The sequence below is a fragment of the Medicago truncatula genome, chromosome 2, assembly GCF_003473485.1.
Source record: "Medicago truncatula cultivar Jemalong A17 chromosome 2, MtrunA17r5.0-ANR, whole genome shotgun sequence".
NCBI classification, from domain to species: Eukaryota; Viridiplantae; Streptophyta; class Magnoliopsida; order Fabales; family Fabaceae; genus Medicago; species Medicago truncatula.
The window spans coordinates 45,814,231-45,833,159 of NC_053043.1; the positions used below are offsets into that span (position 1 = coordinate 45,814,231).

The 18,929-nt window shown below is 35.0% G+C and overlaps 2 protein-coding genes across 3 annotated transcripts; both read right to left on the reverse strand.

Annotated features, from left to right (window-relative positions):
- Positions 1 to 284: 284 nt before the first annotated feature.
- Positions 285 to 4,070, reverse strand: LOC11408884 (protein ALTERED SEED GERMINATION 2). Its single transcript, XM_003597100.4, has 5 exons — positions 3,794 to 4,070; positions 2,629 to 2,880; positions 1,804 to 1,947; positions 1,025 to 1,714; positions 285 to 886 (listed from the first exon to the last, which is right to left on the reverse strand). The coding sequence occupies exons 1-5, from the start codon at positions 3,896 to 3,898 to the stop codon at positions 641 to 643; spliced, it is 1,437 nt and encodes a 478-aa protein (XP_003597148.1). The 5' UTR covers positions 3,899 to 4,070; the 3' UTR covers positions 285 to 640.
- A 1,530-nt stretch (positions 4,071 to 5,600) lies between these two features.
- Positions 5,601 to 18,435, reverse strand: LOC11411441 (V-type proton ATPase subunit a1). Of its 2 annotated transcripts, XM_003597101.4 has the most exons (18): positions 18,101 to 18,435; positions 16,410 to 16,454; positions 14,964 to 15,086; positions 14,654 to 14,761; positions 14,213 to 14,326; positions 13,919 to 14,089; positions 13,617 to 13,754; positions 13,063 to 13,170; positions 12,803 to 12,910; positions 12,568 to 12,716; positions 11,378 to 11,531; positions 10,811 to 10,971; positions 9,214 to 9,420; positions 8,942 to 9,125; positions 8,765 to 8,848; positions 8,201 to 8,394; positions 8,053 to 8,112; positions 5,601 to 6,353 (listed from the first exon to the last, which is right to left on the reverse strand). In XM_003597101.4, the coding sequence occupies exons 1-18, from the start codon at positions 18,242 to 18,244 to the stop codon at positions 6,149 to 6,151; spliced, it is 2,457 nt and encodes an 818-aa protein (XP_003597149.2). In that variant the 5' UTR covers positions 18,245 to 18,435; the 3' UTR covers positions 5,601 to 6,148. The 2 variants fall into 2 exon arrangements, with proteins under 2 accessions (XP_003597149.2, XP_039686754.1); XM_039830820.1 differs by lacking the exons at positions 16,410 to 16,454; positions 18,101 to 18,435 and having other exon boundaries at positions 14,654 to 14,884.
- Positions 18,436 to 18,929: the final 494 nt, after the last annotated feature.

Genomic DNA, 18,929 nt, shown 5'->3' on the forward strand with positions numbered 1-18,929 from the left:
GTGTTTAATGGTGGCTTTCTGAGGATTTTTATCTTAATAGGTTTTGGCTTCTTATAAGCTTGGGCTCAAGAATAATAATGAGATCAAGTAATATCAATTTTTTTCTTCTTTTTATGTATGCAGCACTAGTATTGGTCATATTTGTGGAATAATTTCAGGTGACAATAGCTTTTTACAAGTAAAGTTTAATAATATTTCACTGACTCGACAATTGTCTAATAAAAAAACGTGCATTCCTATTGACCTTCTCAAATATTCAACAATGAAGGACTGGGATAATACACTTTTTAAAAGGTAATTATCATTCCATAACTAATCACTACTCAACATTGAGAATGAGTTGTTAAGAGAGAGATAGACACAAAGTTACCTATGGCACCAATGGCACCAAAAAACTATGGCACCCAAGTGCTACCCTTTATTTATTTTGTATACATGTATACATAGTATATCAGAATTTGCCTACAATTGACCAGAACTTCAAACTTCATCTGTAACAATCTAGATTTAAATTGCATACCAGTTTATTACCTAATGACGTTTGTTAGAACATGCTTTAAAGATGAATGCATGTGGTAGACTATAGGCATTTTCTAAGGAATTAGTCAGCCAAACACAACGAAATCTGTTTCTTTAAGCTTTAGCTAATGTTGCAATCCCTGGAATTTCCCAAAGAATCCTCTTCAGAAGAGACATCACCGTCTAACAATCCTAAAAAATAATCCTCTGCATCTTCGTCGTCACTCACAATATCCGCACTATTATGTCTTCTTTCAGTGTACGCCAATGTTTGCCGCCTCTGCAGCCGAAGAACATGCATGATAACATCAGGAGCAAGTGTGACCTGTAATCGATCTTCCCTTCCCTGTCTGTTTGCCTCGATTATCTGCTCACGTGAATTAACAATCAGAAAGTTGCAGTCAATAATGTAAGCCAGGTTTTACAATTATAAATAGCATATTAAGCACTAAACATATGGATCAAAACAAAAGCTCAAAAAGAATTAAGACAACTCATATAGTACCTCTTTCACATTTGAAGGAAGTGGAGGAGTGTCACTCCCTAAAGGGGCCCATATTTTCACGTTTTTTTCTATGCCGCAAGTAGCTAAAAAGGGTATGTGAGGATGTGCCTCGAGTTGGTTTACAACATGTCGATCACCTACCATTAATCTCACCAGCTTAGCCTCTTTCTTACTCCAGATGAATATATGGCCACAATCCGAGCCACTCAACACATATTCATCATTAGGGCCGAAAAAACTCACCCCTTTAACCGTCTTTGCATTTCTATGTCCCGAGTAAACTTGTGTCTCTTGAAGATTCTTCGGATCTTCACATGCAGCAGATGAAGGCAAAGAATCAAAGCTTGAATTCTTCTCAAACAGATAAATGAGATCGTCGTTATAAGAGACAAGGAGTTCACTTGACTTTGAGTAAGCCAATCCTGTGATATGGACATTTTTTGACCCAATTAGGTGATGAGGGCAAAATGTGTTAACAGGTTGGTCTGAATCTTTTGAAGCAGCCCAGTGACATTTTCTTATGTCATAAACGCGTGCATATTCGTCGGATCCACCTACTGAAAAGTAATATGGAATTCGAGAGTCAATCACAATGGAGTTCAACCCTATTTTTCCTGGAGGCTGTTTTTTGTTCCCTTTTGTCGAGGAGCAACAGAAAAGTTTTGTAGCAGAATTACTTCGCAAATCAAACTGCAAAAGAAACAAAACTTATAACTGTTGGGGGGTAGTAGCATAAATCAGGAGCTTCAACATGCAACGTACTATAATACTGGACTAACATGATGAATAAATCCATCTTCGCCACAACTATAAAATATGTGGGGACTTCCTGGCTCCACAGCAAGCTTGTACACGGAACCTTGGTGCTTCCCCAACATTGTAGTGTTAACTCTACCATCTTCCTGGACTAGACCAAGCCTTACCTGCAAGAGAAATGTTAGTTTCTAACGGAGGGTACTCTCAAGCTGACACCTTAAATAAATTATTCTTTAGACCTTAGATCGGGCCATTCAGCATGTCAATTTCTTGGATGATAGGCCAGATGCACCATGCAACAACAACCAAGCCATATCCCACTAAGTGGGGTCGGCTACATGGATCAAATTACGCCATAGTGTTCAATCATAAACCATATTTTGATCCAACTCAAGGTCAGATGCACCATGTATTGATAAAATTAATCAACAGAAAGACATAATTCATACAAACAATTTTGATTTGTTATGCTTAATTACAACAGCTTTCTTTCTATCCACACATAATTTGACAGCATTTTGTAACTTGTAGCATTTTTGGCTATAAGGTGAAGATTGATAACAGATTCTTCTACCAGATAAATTTAATTCGAAACGAAAGAAACCACTCTTCCATTTTACATTCTAGTTCTAAAGACTGGAAATATGTTAAGTCAAAGAGCATCATATCAGACGAATAAAATCAAACAGAGCAAATGACTGATTTTCAAGAGTTTAATATTGATACATTGACGGTGTAAAACTTTTTTATTGTCAAGAAATCACAATCAATCATATATGTGAATTTTAAAATTAATTTTAATTAATGTCAAACATGTTTAATGATCCAATCAATACAAATTGATTCACCTGGCCATCACCAGCAGAAGTTACTATTCGACTGTCATCAGTAAAAGGCATGATTTTCGTCTGGAAAATGTTGTCTTCGTGGCCAGAAGGATAATCAAATAGTTTAGTTTTGGATTCCCAATTCCAAAACATAACTTGTCTGTCATCAGAACCTGAGACAAGAATGTCACCCGTCGAGTTAAATTCCACTGCATTTACACATCCTTCATGACCCTCTAATTTTGCATATAAACTCAAGTTCTTTACAAGGACCTGCATGTATAAAACATAAATAAGCCTAATAAGTTCGACATTCATACATACCACAATATAAAGTACACTCCAAAAATAACTAACAATTTTGGTCAGATCTTTTTAACTTACAAACTTGTACTTAACAACACAATTATTTTCAAAATTTAAATCTTAGAACATACAACATTGGATATTGAGCAGCAAGTGTGAGTCAGAAGTCCCACATTGCTAGGAAAATTAGAGGTTGAACACGTTATAAATGAGAGGCTCCATAAACCCAATGCCAAATGCTTTGAGTAAAGATGTGGTGTCCAACTTATTTGTGTTGTGTGGGTGCTCTCTTCTCAAGACAAGACAATTTTGAGCATATATCAGATAGCTTATTAACTCGTATGACCAAAATAGAACTGTTTAGTAACCATTTTTCTCACCAGCTTATGACTGTTGTTCAATAGCTTATTTGATAAAAGCTACTTGATAAAAGCTTACTTTTCAAGTAGCTTATAGCTTATCATTTTTTTCTCTCCATTTTACCCCTGTTATCTTAATTAAAAAAATAAATAAATATTAATTAAACATATCTTGTTTATGTCATTTCATATTCATCAGCTACTTCAACCATTAATTTTATCATACATTATAAATTCAATCAGCTAATTGTCCATTATCACCTATTCGCTGTAAGTTCATTTGTTATAAGCTAGTTTATCAGTTATTTTTTTTCCGAACAGAGCCTAAAACTAAACTTAGATAAATTCAAGCAATAGAGACATTACAAACTGAACGAGGTGAATTAAATAAAGCGCAATCTTTCTGCAAAAGTTCAAAAGAAATCACATAAATCATAGCTAATAACATTATCAATGACATTCAATGAATGCTTTGTTACTTGAAAGAAGAAAAAAAGTTTTAGAGAGAGAATTGGGAAAACCTGAGAAGCATAAAAGTGATGTGTAAAAGAAGTGGGATGAGAGAAACCCAACTCTCTGTTCATAATAATATCTGAAAAACAATGTTTACGGAAATTATTTTCCATTTTTGATGAATTTTCAGAGTCTGTGTCTACTTCAAGTTAGAAGTTAGAACTGAAAACTGAAAACTTGAAAGATTCTACGCTACATTTGATGTTTATGTTTTGTTCTAACGACATGTGGGGTTGCGTAGACGAGGCTGTCGTTTGCTATCTGCACCACCCCCACTGTCACTTCTGCTTTGTTTGGATTACAAAGTAAAGTGAGGAGAGAAAGTGATAGAAAATGAGATGATTTTTTGATTGTTTGGTAGGAGAGAAAGTAAGGAGAAAGTATGAGGAAAGAACGATGACCCAGGTAAAACCGAAAATGGGGATACATTGTGATAAAACAAACAAAATGGATCAACCCTAATCAATCCTAATAAAAATTCACTAATTACGGGCGCAACCCAGCGAACCCGCGTACGGGTGCGAAACGAGGTTACAAAAATATGAGAAGTGAACATAGACGAGGAACTTTAAGATTTAATATCAGCGAATGGATAGACCGCCAACACGGTAACAAAATCCAAGTGCCAACAGCTCTCTGAACAAAGCAGCAAGCATAAAACTCTTTCAAGCATGAAGTACCAAACATGTAGGCATGCAAGACACTTTGAGGCCTGCAAATTTCAACAAATCTGGAAACATCAGAGAGTCAAAGAAGGTCTGGCCACCAAACACAACCAGTTTCAATCAGATGCGTAAAAACTCAAATTTAGTAATGAGTTCAATACGTTAGTAACCAAACAGACCCTTTCGGTATTAACGGAACCAGACCCTTTCGGGTTTATGAAACTGAACCACATCAAAGATAGGCCAAGTTTTCAACCCTCCAATCTCTGTTCAAGAACATAGGCAACAACATATAAAAACAAGAACACAATAAGGTAAATAAATCAGAAGAAAATCCAAAAATAGGACAATATAATAAACCGCGACGGTGGAGAAACACAACCAACAACCGAAGAACAACAACGCCGCTGCCGACCAAAGAAGCTTCCAACCGTCTGACGCTGAGGAGTCACACCCAAAATCACAGATACCCACGGAACCAAACTCAGTCCAAAGAGGATCTTCAAACTCAGCAATGTAACCACCAACCAACATAAACAGAACCACCCAAACAGTTGCAAGTGGCAGCATAAATAGAGCAAGAATGAGTCCAAACTAGATCTGATGACGGCTGAAGAACGAACTTGAAAGGGGGATGTCGGACAGGAAGAGGGTGATCGGTGGTGCGGAGAGCCAACACTCTCGTCGCACCAAAGAGTCAAAAATATGTTTGTAAATTTTACATAAATTTAATTAAATGCTTGCTTTATTTCAATTAATAAAAAAGCTAATTCATTTGAATAAAATAAATTAATTAATTCAACGAGTAAATTAATTAAATTCAATGTTTTATTCAAACCAAATGGTTGGATTCCGGTGGATTCAATTAAGGACAAATCAATCAAATTCAATGTTTTATTCAACCCAAATGGTTGGATTCCGGTGGTTTCAATTAAGGACAAATCATTTAGCATAAATTATTTAAATTTTGACTGAAACAATCTTCAACCAAGCTCTACTTACCACCCGACCGCTCAGGATTGTCATGGTTCATTCCCTTAAGAACTTATAAACAAAATAAGTTTTTTTTTTTTTTTTTTTACAGTTTAATAATACTTGAACCATAAAAAAGTACACACGCCCAAACAAATATCATTACACAAGTAACAAGTTCCAGAAAATATGGCATTATTCAGCTTCAGATTTCTATATTTTACTATGATAACAAATCCGTACAAAAACAATGGGGCTCTAACTTATTATTTTATCAATACAAGAAAATTTCAGAGATATTGTTTGTTTCTCAGCAAAACCTGTGCTACATCATGTATGTATGCAACCCCAAAAATCCAATAGCTACATTCTATGATGAATCTCAGCTCCTAATTACAAAAAATTAGTCAGAAAATTCCCTTATCTCTTCCTGTTTCCTATTCTAAATTTTGAAGAAAAAAAAAAACTACAAAGTAGATATTCTGTTACAGATGCAGATGTCTTCCATGATCATTGGCAGTGTGATCTGTTATACAGTTGAAGCCACAGAAAAATATGCAAGATTTTTTGTTGTTGCTAGGTCCATATCAAGCAGCATATCATTAGGCAAACCTAACAACTGTAACCATTAAATTAGATTTCTACAAATTCTCATCTTGTGCTTCTTTCACTCGTGCAAATATAATTTCGTATTATTTGCCGAAAAAGCAAGTTAGATACGATGGATCAATCGTCGTCCTCTGTTAAAGCAGCAAATGAAAAAGGCTTGAACTTGTAGCCATCACCGTGGTAGAATTTATTTTGAAATTCTACCCAGTGAAGCCGTAGGGCATGAAGAAAAGCACTGAGACTCTCCATCATAAGTAATATAAAGGCAGTTGCAAAGGCAAAAACAGTTAGCCCCACTAACCGAATGATGAGATTGTCATACCTGTTTTAATTACAACCAGAATGACATCAATAATTGAAAAGTTAGAAGAAAAAAAATGTATAAAAATTCAACAGCGGAATAAAGAACATATGACAGATTGATAACTCCTAATGTTAAAATAGTGAGCTATACTTCTTAATTAATTTCACAACTACTAAATTTCAAAAAAAGTAGTACAAAACTCAAGATATGTAAGAATAAAATATAAAATATTCATAACATTTGGAGAATTATTATCTTGATAAGGTAGCAATCAGTGGCTACCTCATCTAAATTTGTTAGTCGATCTGACTAAGGCAATATGGTAGTTTTGCTAAATACATCACCTTTTGTTGACTCAACTTTTGCTTATATTTGAGACGGGAGGGAGTATATATTATGGGTTTGATTAGTGGCCACTGGCCAAGATAGGACAAAATAGTTGGATTGTAAGAGTGAGATATGATGAGCCAGTTACAATCTTATACTATCTAAAGTTTAATGCACACCAGGTGATCCACAATACACTATACAGTATGATTTTATCCCATCCTATGTTTTGTTTTCGAGGAGATCCCATCCTATGTTTGTGTGGACTAGATATTATATAAGTTATATTCAGATGACATAATATCCTTCGGTGATCTGGGATGGTGTTAATAATAGGTTCCTTGTAATGGTAGAGAGCCGACGATGGTGGTGGATGGAGGTGCAAAGTGATGTGATGACAATGGTGGACTGGAGGGTGACCTTAGGTGGCAAAAGCATAGCGTGCCTAACCATGGCATAGGGTGCCTGATGTAGGCAATGGTAGTGACGAATGGTGAAGGGAGATGAGCAAATGAAACAGTGACAGTGACAAATAGGGTCAGGTGTCAGGAGTGGAGTATGTTGGGTGACTTTAGCAAGGAGGGCACTAAGCGGTTATGAAGGAGGGTTCAACAGCAGAGTGGTGGGGGGAGCCAAACATCGGGGGCAGTAGAGGGTGTGAACGATGGTGGTGATGGCGACTGTGGAGTGTGCATACACCTAAAAGCTCCCTCTAACTAATTGACTCTCGACGCAAGGCACAAATTGATAGGAAAAAAATCCTACCATGAACAAGGGAGAATGTATTACCTGTGACTCCAAGCTAAAAAGCAGAAATCGGATGCTCTCTCTCTCTCTCTCCCCTCTAACATACTTACCCTCCCGTTTGTTGATTACAAGTTACTGCCTCTTCAAATGGAGAATAAGCCCAAAATAGTGGATGGTTGGCTGGGCTTTATCAGTCCCCTTCTTGTAAATAACTAGATCCAGAAACCTATATCATTCTCCAACCCAACCTAGCCTTTTCTTTATGGAATATGAAAACAATTCTTTAGCATTGTGTGATTTCATGCAACACATATTATTATTATTATTATTATTATTATTCCTACTACTACTACTATTATTATCGTCATCATCATCGCCATCTTGGATGCAATCCCTTTAAATCCAAGTTCAAATATGAATAGCAATTTCATTTCGTCTACCAAGAGAAGCACATCGAAACCCACTTGGGTTGGCATGGTGGTATTGACTTGGGACCTGGGAGTGTGCTCCTCCTCGAGGTCTCAGGTTCGATTCTCCCCAGCACCAATTTAGGTGGGCTAATTTAGCTTAAAAAAAAAAAAAGGGAAGCACAGAACGATTCAATGGTTTGAAGCATAAAAGTCAGGTTATAAATCAAACTCACCCCCAAGCAAGAAGCAACACTTTCTCGTAGAAAACAGTAGAAAGTTCCGAGTGAGCCAAACTGCAAATGTTCAGAAAAATTAACCAACGAGCAAGAATGTATTAACTAAAGACTCATGAAGATGGAAGAGGATCATGGCTGAGCAAACCTTAATGCCCAAAGTCGAAGATATGATGCCGTATTTGAAACTGAACCTAAAACAAACTCGATGGAGTGAATCATTTGGTGAACAAATATCTCACTAAAATTGAAGTCTTCATGATGTTCCCTGGCAGAATCTGGCTCGACCTCAAGATCCATTTCAGAAGTATTCAAAATACCATAACTACGACCTTGAAATCGCTGTGCAATGTCATAAGGATAAAAAAATTAATAATCTTGGCAGGACCCTTTGTATCATCTTTTTCATTACAAGATGCAACAATAGTATTGAACAAAGCAACTACAGCCTGAAAATCTGTTTGGGTTTGCCAACAGGAACTACAAGTAGTTTAACACTTAAGCATATTCATTCGAAAGAAAGTTGATCTTGTAATGGTTCTAAAAGAGAATTGACATTCATCAACTCCTGCAGAAACTCACAGTCAAAAAGAGGAAACTCAAACCACAAGCATATGTACACATATATGTAAATGTAAAATAGAGGCATGGTCTAATAAAATTCTATACTTCCTAGCAAGAAAATCATACAAAAGGCTAGTAAAAGTGGCACCTCAGTATGAAGCTTCTTTAGTATAAAAGGCTTTGGAAAGAGCATCCATGGAACTGCAATTATAGCCAAAAGCAATAACACAATCTGCACATCAAGAGCAGTAATTTAGACAGATGAAAAGCCAGCAAACATAACAGAATTTTTTTAACCAAAAGTGAAGAAAAGAACCAGACTTACTTGAAGTGGTCTTTGGCCCCAGAACAACTGATTCTCACCAAGTTCGTCTGTAGGGCTTAAAAACATATATATCATCACATGATAAAGGTCTGCTTGAGAGCCAGTACACCACTTAATAATAATGAGAAGGGAAAGATATCCAAACAGACTGTTAAGGAAGATCATCTGTGGCACAAATTGGTACCTGGGAGCAACATTAGAGTAAGTTAATACATTCTATCGAAAGGATAACACGGAAATAATTGCACAGGCCAGGCAGAAGAGAGACACACCTTATATCCAGTGAGCTACCAAAGAAACGAGCATTGAAATAACTTAATATAATTCCCAAGTTCATATGTGCCACACCAAACAGAATGGACATCTTCATCTTCATAGAGTTCAGAAAAGCCAATTCTGAACGACTTCCACGCCAGCTAGGATCCACACCAAATGGGTATGGATCACGGTATTTGACTAAGCCAATAGTATGTGCATCGCTGATAAAAGGTGAAAGTTATGAAAAATCAAAAGCACCAAAGTTAAAACTTCCTGCTTTAGAAACAAAAGGAACTTGATTGCATTCTTGGCCAATACAGACAGCCAAAATCGGAACAATTCAAATAAAAAAAGAAATATAAATGCATAAAGCAAAACAAATAGTGTAATCGTGAAAGAGATTATGGCTAAACAATTCCAGATGACATAAATATGAAGTTAAATAAATCCGAGTGAAATGTGAATCATTAGTCCTAGGAAAGGGACTAAGGAAAATACAAGTCAGTCAGTAACATATGCATATGGGGAATTCACTATCTATCCACCATAATACAAAGAAATTAAGAAAACACTCCCAGAACTATCACCAAGTTCAATTGATGGTTTCCAAGTATACATTCATCTCATTATGGTAGTTCATAGCTTACTGTAAGAGAAGCACAATTATTTGAACTAATCTGTCTTTGGAAACTAGCTTCTTTGGTCAATAAGGATTCTTACAACATGAACCTATGATCACTATGCCCAAAATCCACCTGCTTCAACCACAAGATTTATAGCCTAGATGGCATTTTAGCAAATAATTCATTTGTTACCTAAACCTACTGTTGGTTTAAATGCAAAGCTGTAAGGGGAGATACGGAGGTTATGTTCCCACCAAATAGGGGCCGCAAGAGCAGTCAAATCTAACCATTTTAAAAAGAATAAAAATGTGGACCAATATGTGTAAAACTTTGAATAATTGTACAGGGAAACTAGTTAAAAAAAATGCAAAAGGGAAACGTACACTTTGCCCCGAAAGGTGTTGAAAGAAATAGGGTGAATGCTATTATGTTTACTAGCGGAAAGACGGGCTAGTATACCCACATTTTTCTGTAGTAATTCATTGTGATTATATTGTTATTTTTAAATTTAAATTTGAAAAATATATTAGATTGTTGTGAGCAAATTTGTGGCAAAAAAATGTTTAGCTAAGAGATAGTTAGTTTTTAAATTTCCTATAATTCAGGCGTAAATTTAGATTTAAATGTAAATCTGGAAAAGAAGTTGGTTGCTAAGGGTAATTTTGTCTAGAAAAAGGCCCGACAAAAAAGTAGTTAATTTTGGAGTTGCCTTTATATAATGTTGAGATGGTATAGATTCCTCGGTCCAAGGCTGGTTCAAACAGAGAGAATACAAATATTTATCCTCGAATCAAGGAGAAATTTTAGGAAATAGAAACAACATATTTATGAAATAAAAAACAGAAAATCTTCACTAATAAAAAGAGAGAGAGAATCGTGGGATTCTTCAATAGAAAGGCATCATACATCTAGACAACAAAACAAAGCAAAACAAAAGAAAAACTATTGGCACCATAGTTAGAGGCTCCAAGAGAGAAATAGAACACACCTGCATGAAGTATCACGACATCGAAACGCTGATGGACCAAATATGTGAAAAGGAACAGAAAAGAACTCATTGTAGATTAACCCGCAATAGATTGAAAATAGTGACATCAAAAGAATCACATAGCGCCCGCCAAATAGCATCTCCATGAAGCTTCCAAGCTTCTGGAAGAAACCAAAAAGAACTATTAGATATTAGCAGAAAAAAGAAAAAGAAAAGTAAAGGGTATTGTAAGTCTCTGAACCACTTCGACGTACTATAATAGATATATTTCACTAACATTCCAATTTTGAAGATACTTAGGCCTCAAAAAAGATAAACACTGAATCATGCTAAATACTGAATGCTCGGTAGCTAACAATAAAGAGCTTAGTTGACAAATCTTTGAACATCAACCATGGTGACCCTACTTAAAGTTAGAAATAAAAGGAAGAATGTTCAAGTTTGACAAATCTCAAATGATGTTTTAATTAATCCAGGATGGAGCATAACATATGACAAATGACCTGTACATATTTTTGGCAGATCCTTCTATTGTCACTTTATTTATAACACATGATGATTTTTTACCTGGGTACTGAGCTTGTTTTCATGTGCTATAAGAATTAATGCTCCCAGCAACAGGCAAATTCCATGACCCCAGTCCCCAAACATCATAGCAAATAGGAAGGGGAATACAACAGTTGTGTAAACTGCAGGATTTGCTTCTTGGTATCTTGCAACACTGCCAAGAAAAAGGGATAATTAGGGTGTGCAATATAAACCTGGAACATAATAACTAGTAAGCCAGACAATATCTATCTGCAACAATACATCCCTCAACTCAATCCAAAAAGACAAATCTCAAACATGTCATATTTTAGTAAATATCATGTGGTTTAACTGCTAAGGAAGTTTTACAACCTCTTGGACATACATTCAGATCAACAAACAAGCTTAGAAATAGAAAAGCGGTGGGACCGAGAAAGTTAGGATATAGAATAATAGACATTAGAGTAGTTAAAATAGTTTATGAGTTGTTATAGTTTTATAGAAGTTAGTTAGTTATTTGAGGTTGTTATAGGGCTATTTGTATGAACAGGAGAATGCAATGTACAGTTGATCATCATTGAATATTGTAATCATTTGTGAATAGAGTAATGACTCTATTGTGAAGGGGAAACCCTTGGAGGATCTCTCTCTCTCTCTCTCTCTCTCTCTCTCTCTCTCTCTAATTCTTTCTTAATCTTTCAATAAAATAGTTTTTTTTAAGGATTTCAATAAATAGTTCCTTCCTTTTAATTCAATTCCGTGGGTCCTAACAGAGACAACTCTCCCTCCTTTTCTGTTTGCAAAGGCTCATAGATGAACTTGTGAAGTACTAACCACCTTTAAAATTTACCACTTCACCTCCAGTATGCGGAGTTTATTATCCTCCATCATTCATTCAAAAATATTTCTTCAAGAACTTAAAAAATTCAGTTTCACTTCATTGAGAATTTATCTATTCAAAAACATAAGGTATACACATTGAAGGTGTAGAATATACATCATCAGAAAGTTGTGTGCGCCACTTGCAAGCGCCAACATAAATTCAATTTATCCAATTCTACATACACTAGTCAGGCGTTCATCAGCCTTTTAGCAGAGGCATTGCATATTGCCGCCCAATTTCCAACTTCATGAAACAAATGCACTTTATAACACTTCAAAAACTAACTTCATGGCATTAAAATATTCATGTTGCTGCTACTAAATATAGTCAATGGAATTAAGCTCACCCATATGCATCAACAATTTCCTGATACGGATTTGTGAAAGTGTTGGTCTTGAAATATGTAGGTGGGGATTCCACTGCATCCATTTGATGGAAGATTATGCCAACTTGAGAATTGCTATCAAAAGTTGCCCGTTGCAATGCCTCCTGCATCTGAAAAATCATTGAATGCAAGTTATTTTTTAGAAAATATATACCGAAGATGTTTTCGGTTACTCAAATTTAGGAAATAAAAATACCTGTGTTTTTGCAATCATAGGACACCATCCCTCTCCAACGAGACATTTTTTTGTGACATCAAAATTTAACATGTTCAACGTATCATACACAGCCTTCTCTCTTCTTACCTAGGACAAGGCGACAAGGATGAAATTTATTGGTTCAGGATATAGATACTCATTTATTGCAAACGTTTATCAGATATTAGGATTAATTTGCATTTAAAATATAAAGAACAAAATTATCTCAGACAACAAGACATACAGAAGCAAACTCTTACCAGGTCCATCCATTTTGCCAGATGGTCTGCAATGGAAGATAGTGCCTTGTTCCGGTGCCTGATCCCAGCATCCAAAGTTGCCTCTAGGTCAGTAAGACGTGACGTAACCTGTACCCAAATATGAAGTTTTCAACCATAAACCACGGAACTTTGCAAATTTGTAATCACCAAAGATAAACTATATAAATCAACATCAAGGGCATAAAAGAAAAGGCATCAGGTATAGTTTTTTAGTTGAGTTCAATTCAATGAGAAACTAATTTCCCCATGCATACTACTTGATTATTGTGAATGCTATTTGTATGAAAGACCCCACAAAAATCATGACAATACATACTAAACTAAAGAGCATCTAACCAACCTATTGGATTGCAAAACCTGAATACCTTGGTAAGGTATGTACAGATCCCTAGTATTTAGGTTAAAAAAAATCTTTCACTAAAACTTTAGCTACAAATATCCGAACTTTATCTAGAGCACACTTTGCCCCTATGTTGTAATAATACAATTGAAGAGGTTGAAAAGTAACATCTTCCAAAGCTGAGCTCACTTACCTCTCTAGTTATTTGCCCGTGCTTACTTATATCTTCAGGAACAGGATAACAATTCGCACCAAATGCCTCACAAATTTTCAGAATCTTTGTTCTTGCTTGTTCCCCAGAGAAAAACACAACGAATACTGTTTTCTCAATCTGAAAAGAAAATTACAGGAGTCTGAATCACTGTGTAGACAGGGTACAGCATGGGAATATACACCAGCTGTGAATGCAATAGGACAAAATGATAAATACAGATTGACAGGATGGAAAAAGTGCCAAATTATCAATCTTCATAAAGTTGTAAGAAAGAAGAAAACCATCTCGGTTGTAATAGGATCCATGATTTGCTCTCCAGCTGGTGCCTGATTGAAAAACATATTGCCTCTTGTAGCACGAAATAACATCCTTTCAAACCTAAGAGCCTTGGATTTACAAATTATCCCACTGATAAATCTTAAACCAGATGTTGATGGTTGGGGTCTCATTTCCTGTAAAATAAACAATTTAGTATATTCCACTTAATGGATAAAATAAATTTAAAATACCAATAACAGTATTCTCACTTTTGACACTAAAGAAAAATATATCAAGGATGGGATGTTACAATCAACCTGTTCAAGTAAAGATGCTGTCTCGATATAATCATCATTTGAGTATACATTATCCTGTAGTTCGATCTCGCCTGAAACAGCACGGCCATGACTTGAAATAAGAAAACCACATGCCTGAAATTTATCCACAATATTATACCACATGAGCAGCAGAAAGCATAGAGGAAACATTGTATTCATTAAATAAAATAACAGGATTGCATTTACATGTTCAGAAAAATACCATATTGGTCCCCTAAAAAAAAATACCATGTTGATATTTGAGTGACGTATTAAAGTTAAAAAAGAAAAATATAAAGAATATAAAACAATCAATAACTAGTGCCAAATTGTCATCAGAAAGACCATTAATTGTTAAATGAACTTACAACAGAAAGAAAGGAAAAAATGTACCAATTACCAAAATCAAAGGGAAAATAAAGATTTCCAGGGAAAAAATACCTTTTGTAATACAATCTTGAATTCCAGAAGTTCATTATATGATTGCCGAAGTTTGTCACTATTGGAGTTCATTTCAATTAGCTCATGTTCATGCTCAGCAAGATGTACCTGATATAAGAGAGACCCAACAGAACATGTAATGTCAGATCCAAAACTGAAAATGCCCGAACAAACTAATAAACTTCTGAGTAATGAGCGCCAACTTAAGGTATGGCATCACGTAGTTGTTATCTGCAAGACAACATGTCACTTGAATATTAACCCTTGGCAACAATCATGTATAACGGAGAAAATAACAACAGAAAGAGACCTCTAAATCCTCCAAGTCAATGTCCGGTTGCAATAGAGTACGAGAAGAGGACATTAGACCAGCTTTATTGACTTGATCCTTGAAAAATCGTAGCTTTCTTGACATCTCCGCACATCGCTTTACCTGCCCAAAACAAAACGCAATTAATATCAGTAACAAGAAATAAAAAGAAAGAAACCATTATCACAATCATGACTTGTGAGGATAAACCATGATAACATTATTATTAACACTGTATTCAGTCTGAAAATAAACTAAAAAGACAACAAACTCAATGGACACAAATTCTAGAAAATATATTCCCTCTGGTCTCGAATATAAAAATAAGTTCAAACTCATGCTAAGTTGCTAACTAAGAATATTAATTGATCTCTTTAATTTTATTAATATAATCATAAAAGTAATTGCATCCTCCAAACTTCCCCTCGTGGGAACTTATTCCATTGGCAGTTATTGAAAATAAAATGCAAATTAACTGAAGGGCATTATACAGATGATATCATTAAAAATGGTGTACTTAGTTAATATCTGCTTATATGATGGACTGCCAAACATGAATATTTTTTTACTTATATTTGAGAGTGCCAGACCAGAGTAGTTAACTCTAAGAGAAAATAAAACTCTTGCCAAAGTTGAACCTTCTTCAGCATTTTGAAATCAAATTTTGAGGAGTAGGATAACAATAGTCTAATTCCAACTTACTCCGTTCCTTTTTAAGTTTCTTTACACAAGTAAATGAAGTTGTTTTTAAGTTTCTTTACACAAGTAAATGAAGTTGTAAATGCTAGCATACAAGGAAACAGAGTCATGAGCACTGGCCGTATATAGAGGTCTCAAATCTCAAACGTAGACAAATATTAACAAGTTATACAAATGAGGTTCCTTTTCAAAAAGGTGTCAAGATTTATGCATAGTATGGCTAGCCAAAGAAATAGGGAGGAAAGAAATTGGAGAAGGGAAAATGAAGAGAAGTTAAGTGAAAAATATGTGTTGTTTATTTGGTAGGAATGGGGAAATTTCTCGTCAATTATTAGGATGAGTAGAATAGTGAGTAGGAAGCAATAGAAAGATTGAACATAAACATGATTTCACCGATGCACAAGTTTGGTAAGATGACATTACTTTGTTGGTACAGAGCAAGTTGACATTACTAATCGATTAGAAACATTTTTATTATCAACACAAATATTATGGTAATTGACTAAAATATTATCGTAATTGATTAATACGGGATAATATGTGGAAAACAAGCACTCTTCCTTCGCTCCGTGCAAAAGTCTTCCACTGGAGTAGAGATCTTTTTGCTGGGCCCCACACATAAAAACTTACTTCCACCATTTTCCATACAGTATCCAGACAAAAGAGATAAAATATCCACTCATCCAAACAATACAGTTGGGAATTCAGAATGTAATAGGATTTCTCATTAGTGCAACGGATAAATACCTGATTAACAAATGTTCTCTGGAAAGGACTTTTGTCAGCATTTAACTGCAGCAAGAAAACAGTGCTCATAAGAATTGCAATGATTAAATATCATAGAAAACTACTATACCAGCAACATCCAATCTATAAAATTTAGAAGGCCAAAAAGTACTTCTCCTTCATATGGGGGAAAGAAAATACTCAGAATAGTCTGAACAAAATTTGAATATTTCATAATGCACCAGCAAAACTGCCACCTAAATTACCTTCCACAAATAGGTTCAGTTAGACAGCTTTTATATGCTATTACAAAGATACAACAGTGAAAGTTAAAAGGCATTAACGTGTTAAAGTCTCTTTACATGCAATTGTGTGATAGAGCAGCCCATAATCAGAAAATTAAGATATTTCCTATCTGTAAATCAAACATGTCCAGATAAGGACAACCTGGATCCTGGACTCAAACTACCACTCCCACGACTTATAGCAATTCTCACTTGTAGAAGTGTAGATGGATCTCAACCAGTTTTTAAGCAACTGTTGAGTATTGTCCTCTTATAACATTCTAAAATTCTAAAACAGAAGCTAATGAAAGAATAATTATACTCCCCTCTGGTCCTAAGTTTATGAGACCGATGGGTCTAAAAATTCATCAACTTTTGTTGACCCAACTGTCTCTTATATTTAGGACCGGTGGGAGTATTTTTCTTGACCAGGATATAATAATATAATAATAATAATAAATAAAAATCCTAATCAATCACAAAATAGTCCTCTAACATGATACCACATGCCAGATGAAGATAGTCAACATAAGCAAAACCATCATATCCTAAATTAGCAGTGAAAATCACTGTTATTTAATACACATTAATACAATACCTTCAAAAGGAAACCAATCAAGGAACTTTCAACAAAGAAAGTTGATCTAAAAGTTGTACGTTAACCATGTTCACCTTCAACTATAATGAAACTAATGACTCAATATTCGATAGCACTCCAGAACTCATAATGCAATTATGCAACCGAATCCATACCTCACAAATCTCAAACCATAACCAGAATCAACAAAATTTTAACAAAACTATGCTTAAACTTCGGATAAGTTAGTATAAACTGTTCATAACAAAGGATTCAACATCCAAATTAATCGCACTAACTCATCAACAACATATCCACACACCGTCAATAGTCAATAGTGCTCCACAACTCATAATGCAGTTAAGCAACAAAATCTCTCTACAAACTACACTTCTGATGGAAGGCGTATCCACTGTCCGACACCGACAAATGTAATTAAATTCGATTAAGTCATTTTTTTTTTCAAATTTTTATCATTCAACAAATTTTTCACAAAACTATGCTTAAAATTTGGATCAGTAGCTAAAAACTGTTCAGCAAGAAGGATCCAACATCCAAATAAATCACACTAAATTCTCAACAAATCCACACACCACTAAAGTCCTACAATATTAGCATACAGCATTGAATCAAAATAACAAGTACATTTTCTTCATTTCTTAAGCCCCGCACTTAATACCAATAATAAAAAAAGAATTAATTGAATATAATCACACGTAATTTATTAATGAGAAGTGCCGGTGGTACAGATAAGAAACAGAAATTATAGAGTTATTATGAATGCAGAACAGCAACATCGAAAAGTGCATAATGAATGAGCTAGGAAAGTTGGGATCTGAAATGGAACTTACATCACGGAATTGAAGAAGACCGAGTTCACCTAAATAGGAAACGGCACGGTGAGCGGATTCGGCAGGGATGATGAGTTGAACAAACGTCATCTTCTCGGATCGCATCAGATCCATCGGCGGTAAGTTGTCGATGAACTTTTCCATTTTCCCGGGAAACGTCGAGAAAATGGATCTGTTGTTAGATCTGAAAGCTTGTGCCAAACAAGTTGAAAATGAAATGGAAAAAGGGTGTAGGATGGTATTTTAGAATTAACGCTATAGTTGTTTGCTTTTTTTGAGTGAAAATTCTTCAACACATGACATGATGCTTCTTATTCTTACGGTGACGGTGCGGTCATATTTCATTTCATAATCTTATAATTTTATTATTGGTCAACTCCTCGATGCACTAATAATGAATATTATCAAATGTTGGCTAAGCAAGTAATTCCGCTTATAATGTGTGAACGTTTTTAGTAGGGTGATATGTAAGTGTTTTTTGTCATGGGGACATGTTTTGATCCTTGTCAATCTAGAAATTCATTTCATTTAATTATAAAAGAAAATGAATAGTATCGACCAGATGAAAATCATGTATATTTAAACACAATTTAGGTGATTAATAAATATATTATATGTGAAGTTTAGACATTACGTATAAAGGATCAATTGTCTTCAAAATTGTAAATTTCATCAAAAATTTCAATGAATTTTGTGAAACTAAAAATTAAAACTTGCGTGTAAATATTTCCCTCAAAATTAAAACTTATGTAGAAATGATTCCATCAAATTTAACATTTGTTCGTGCTGGTCTTCTTTATGATATAAACTCGGTTGGGTATTTTTCCAC

Excerpts from the sequence above, each read along its gene's own strand:
- LOC11411441 (XM_003597101.4), bottom strand. The coding sequence starts at position 18,244 with ATGGAAAAGTTCATCGACAACTTACCGCCGATGGATCTGATGCGATCC. Across the intron at positions 8,395-8,764 it reads TAAAGAAGCTTCATACTGAG|CGATTTCAAGGTCGTAGTTA; the intron begins GTGCCACTTTTA and ends GACATTGCACAG. Across the intron at positions 8,113-8,200 it reads CTTCGACTTTGGGCATTAAG|TTTGGCTCACTCGGAACTTT; the intron begins GTTTGCTCAGCC and ends GAACATTTGCAG.
- LOC11408884 (XM_003597100.4), bottom strand. The coding sequence starts at position 3,898 with ATGGAAAATAATTTCCGTAAACATTGTTTTTCAGATATTATTATGAAC. Across the intron at positions 1,715-1,803 it reads AAGATGGATTTATTCATCAT|TTTGATTTGCGAAGTAATTC; the intron begins GTTAGTCCAGTA and ends TTTCTTTTGCAG. Across the intron at positions 887-1,024 it reads TTCCTTCAAATGTGAAAGAG|ATAATCGAGGCAAACAGACA; the intron begins GTACTATATGAG and ends TCACGTGAGCAG.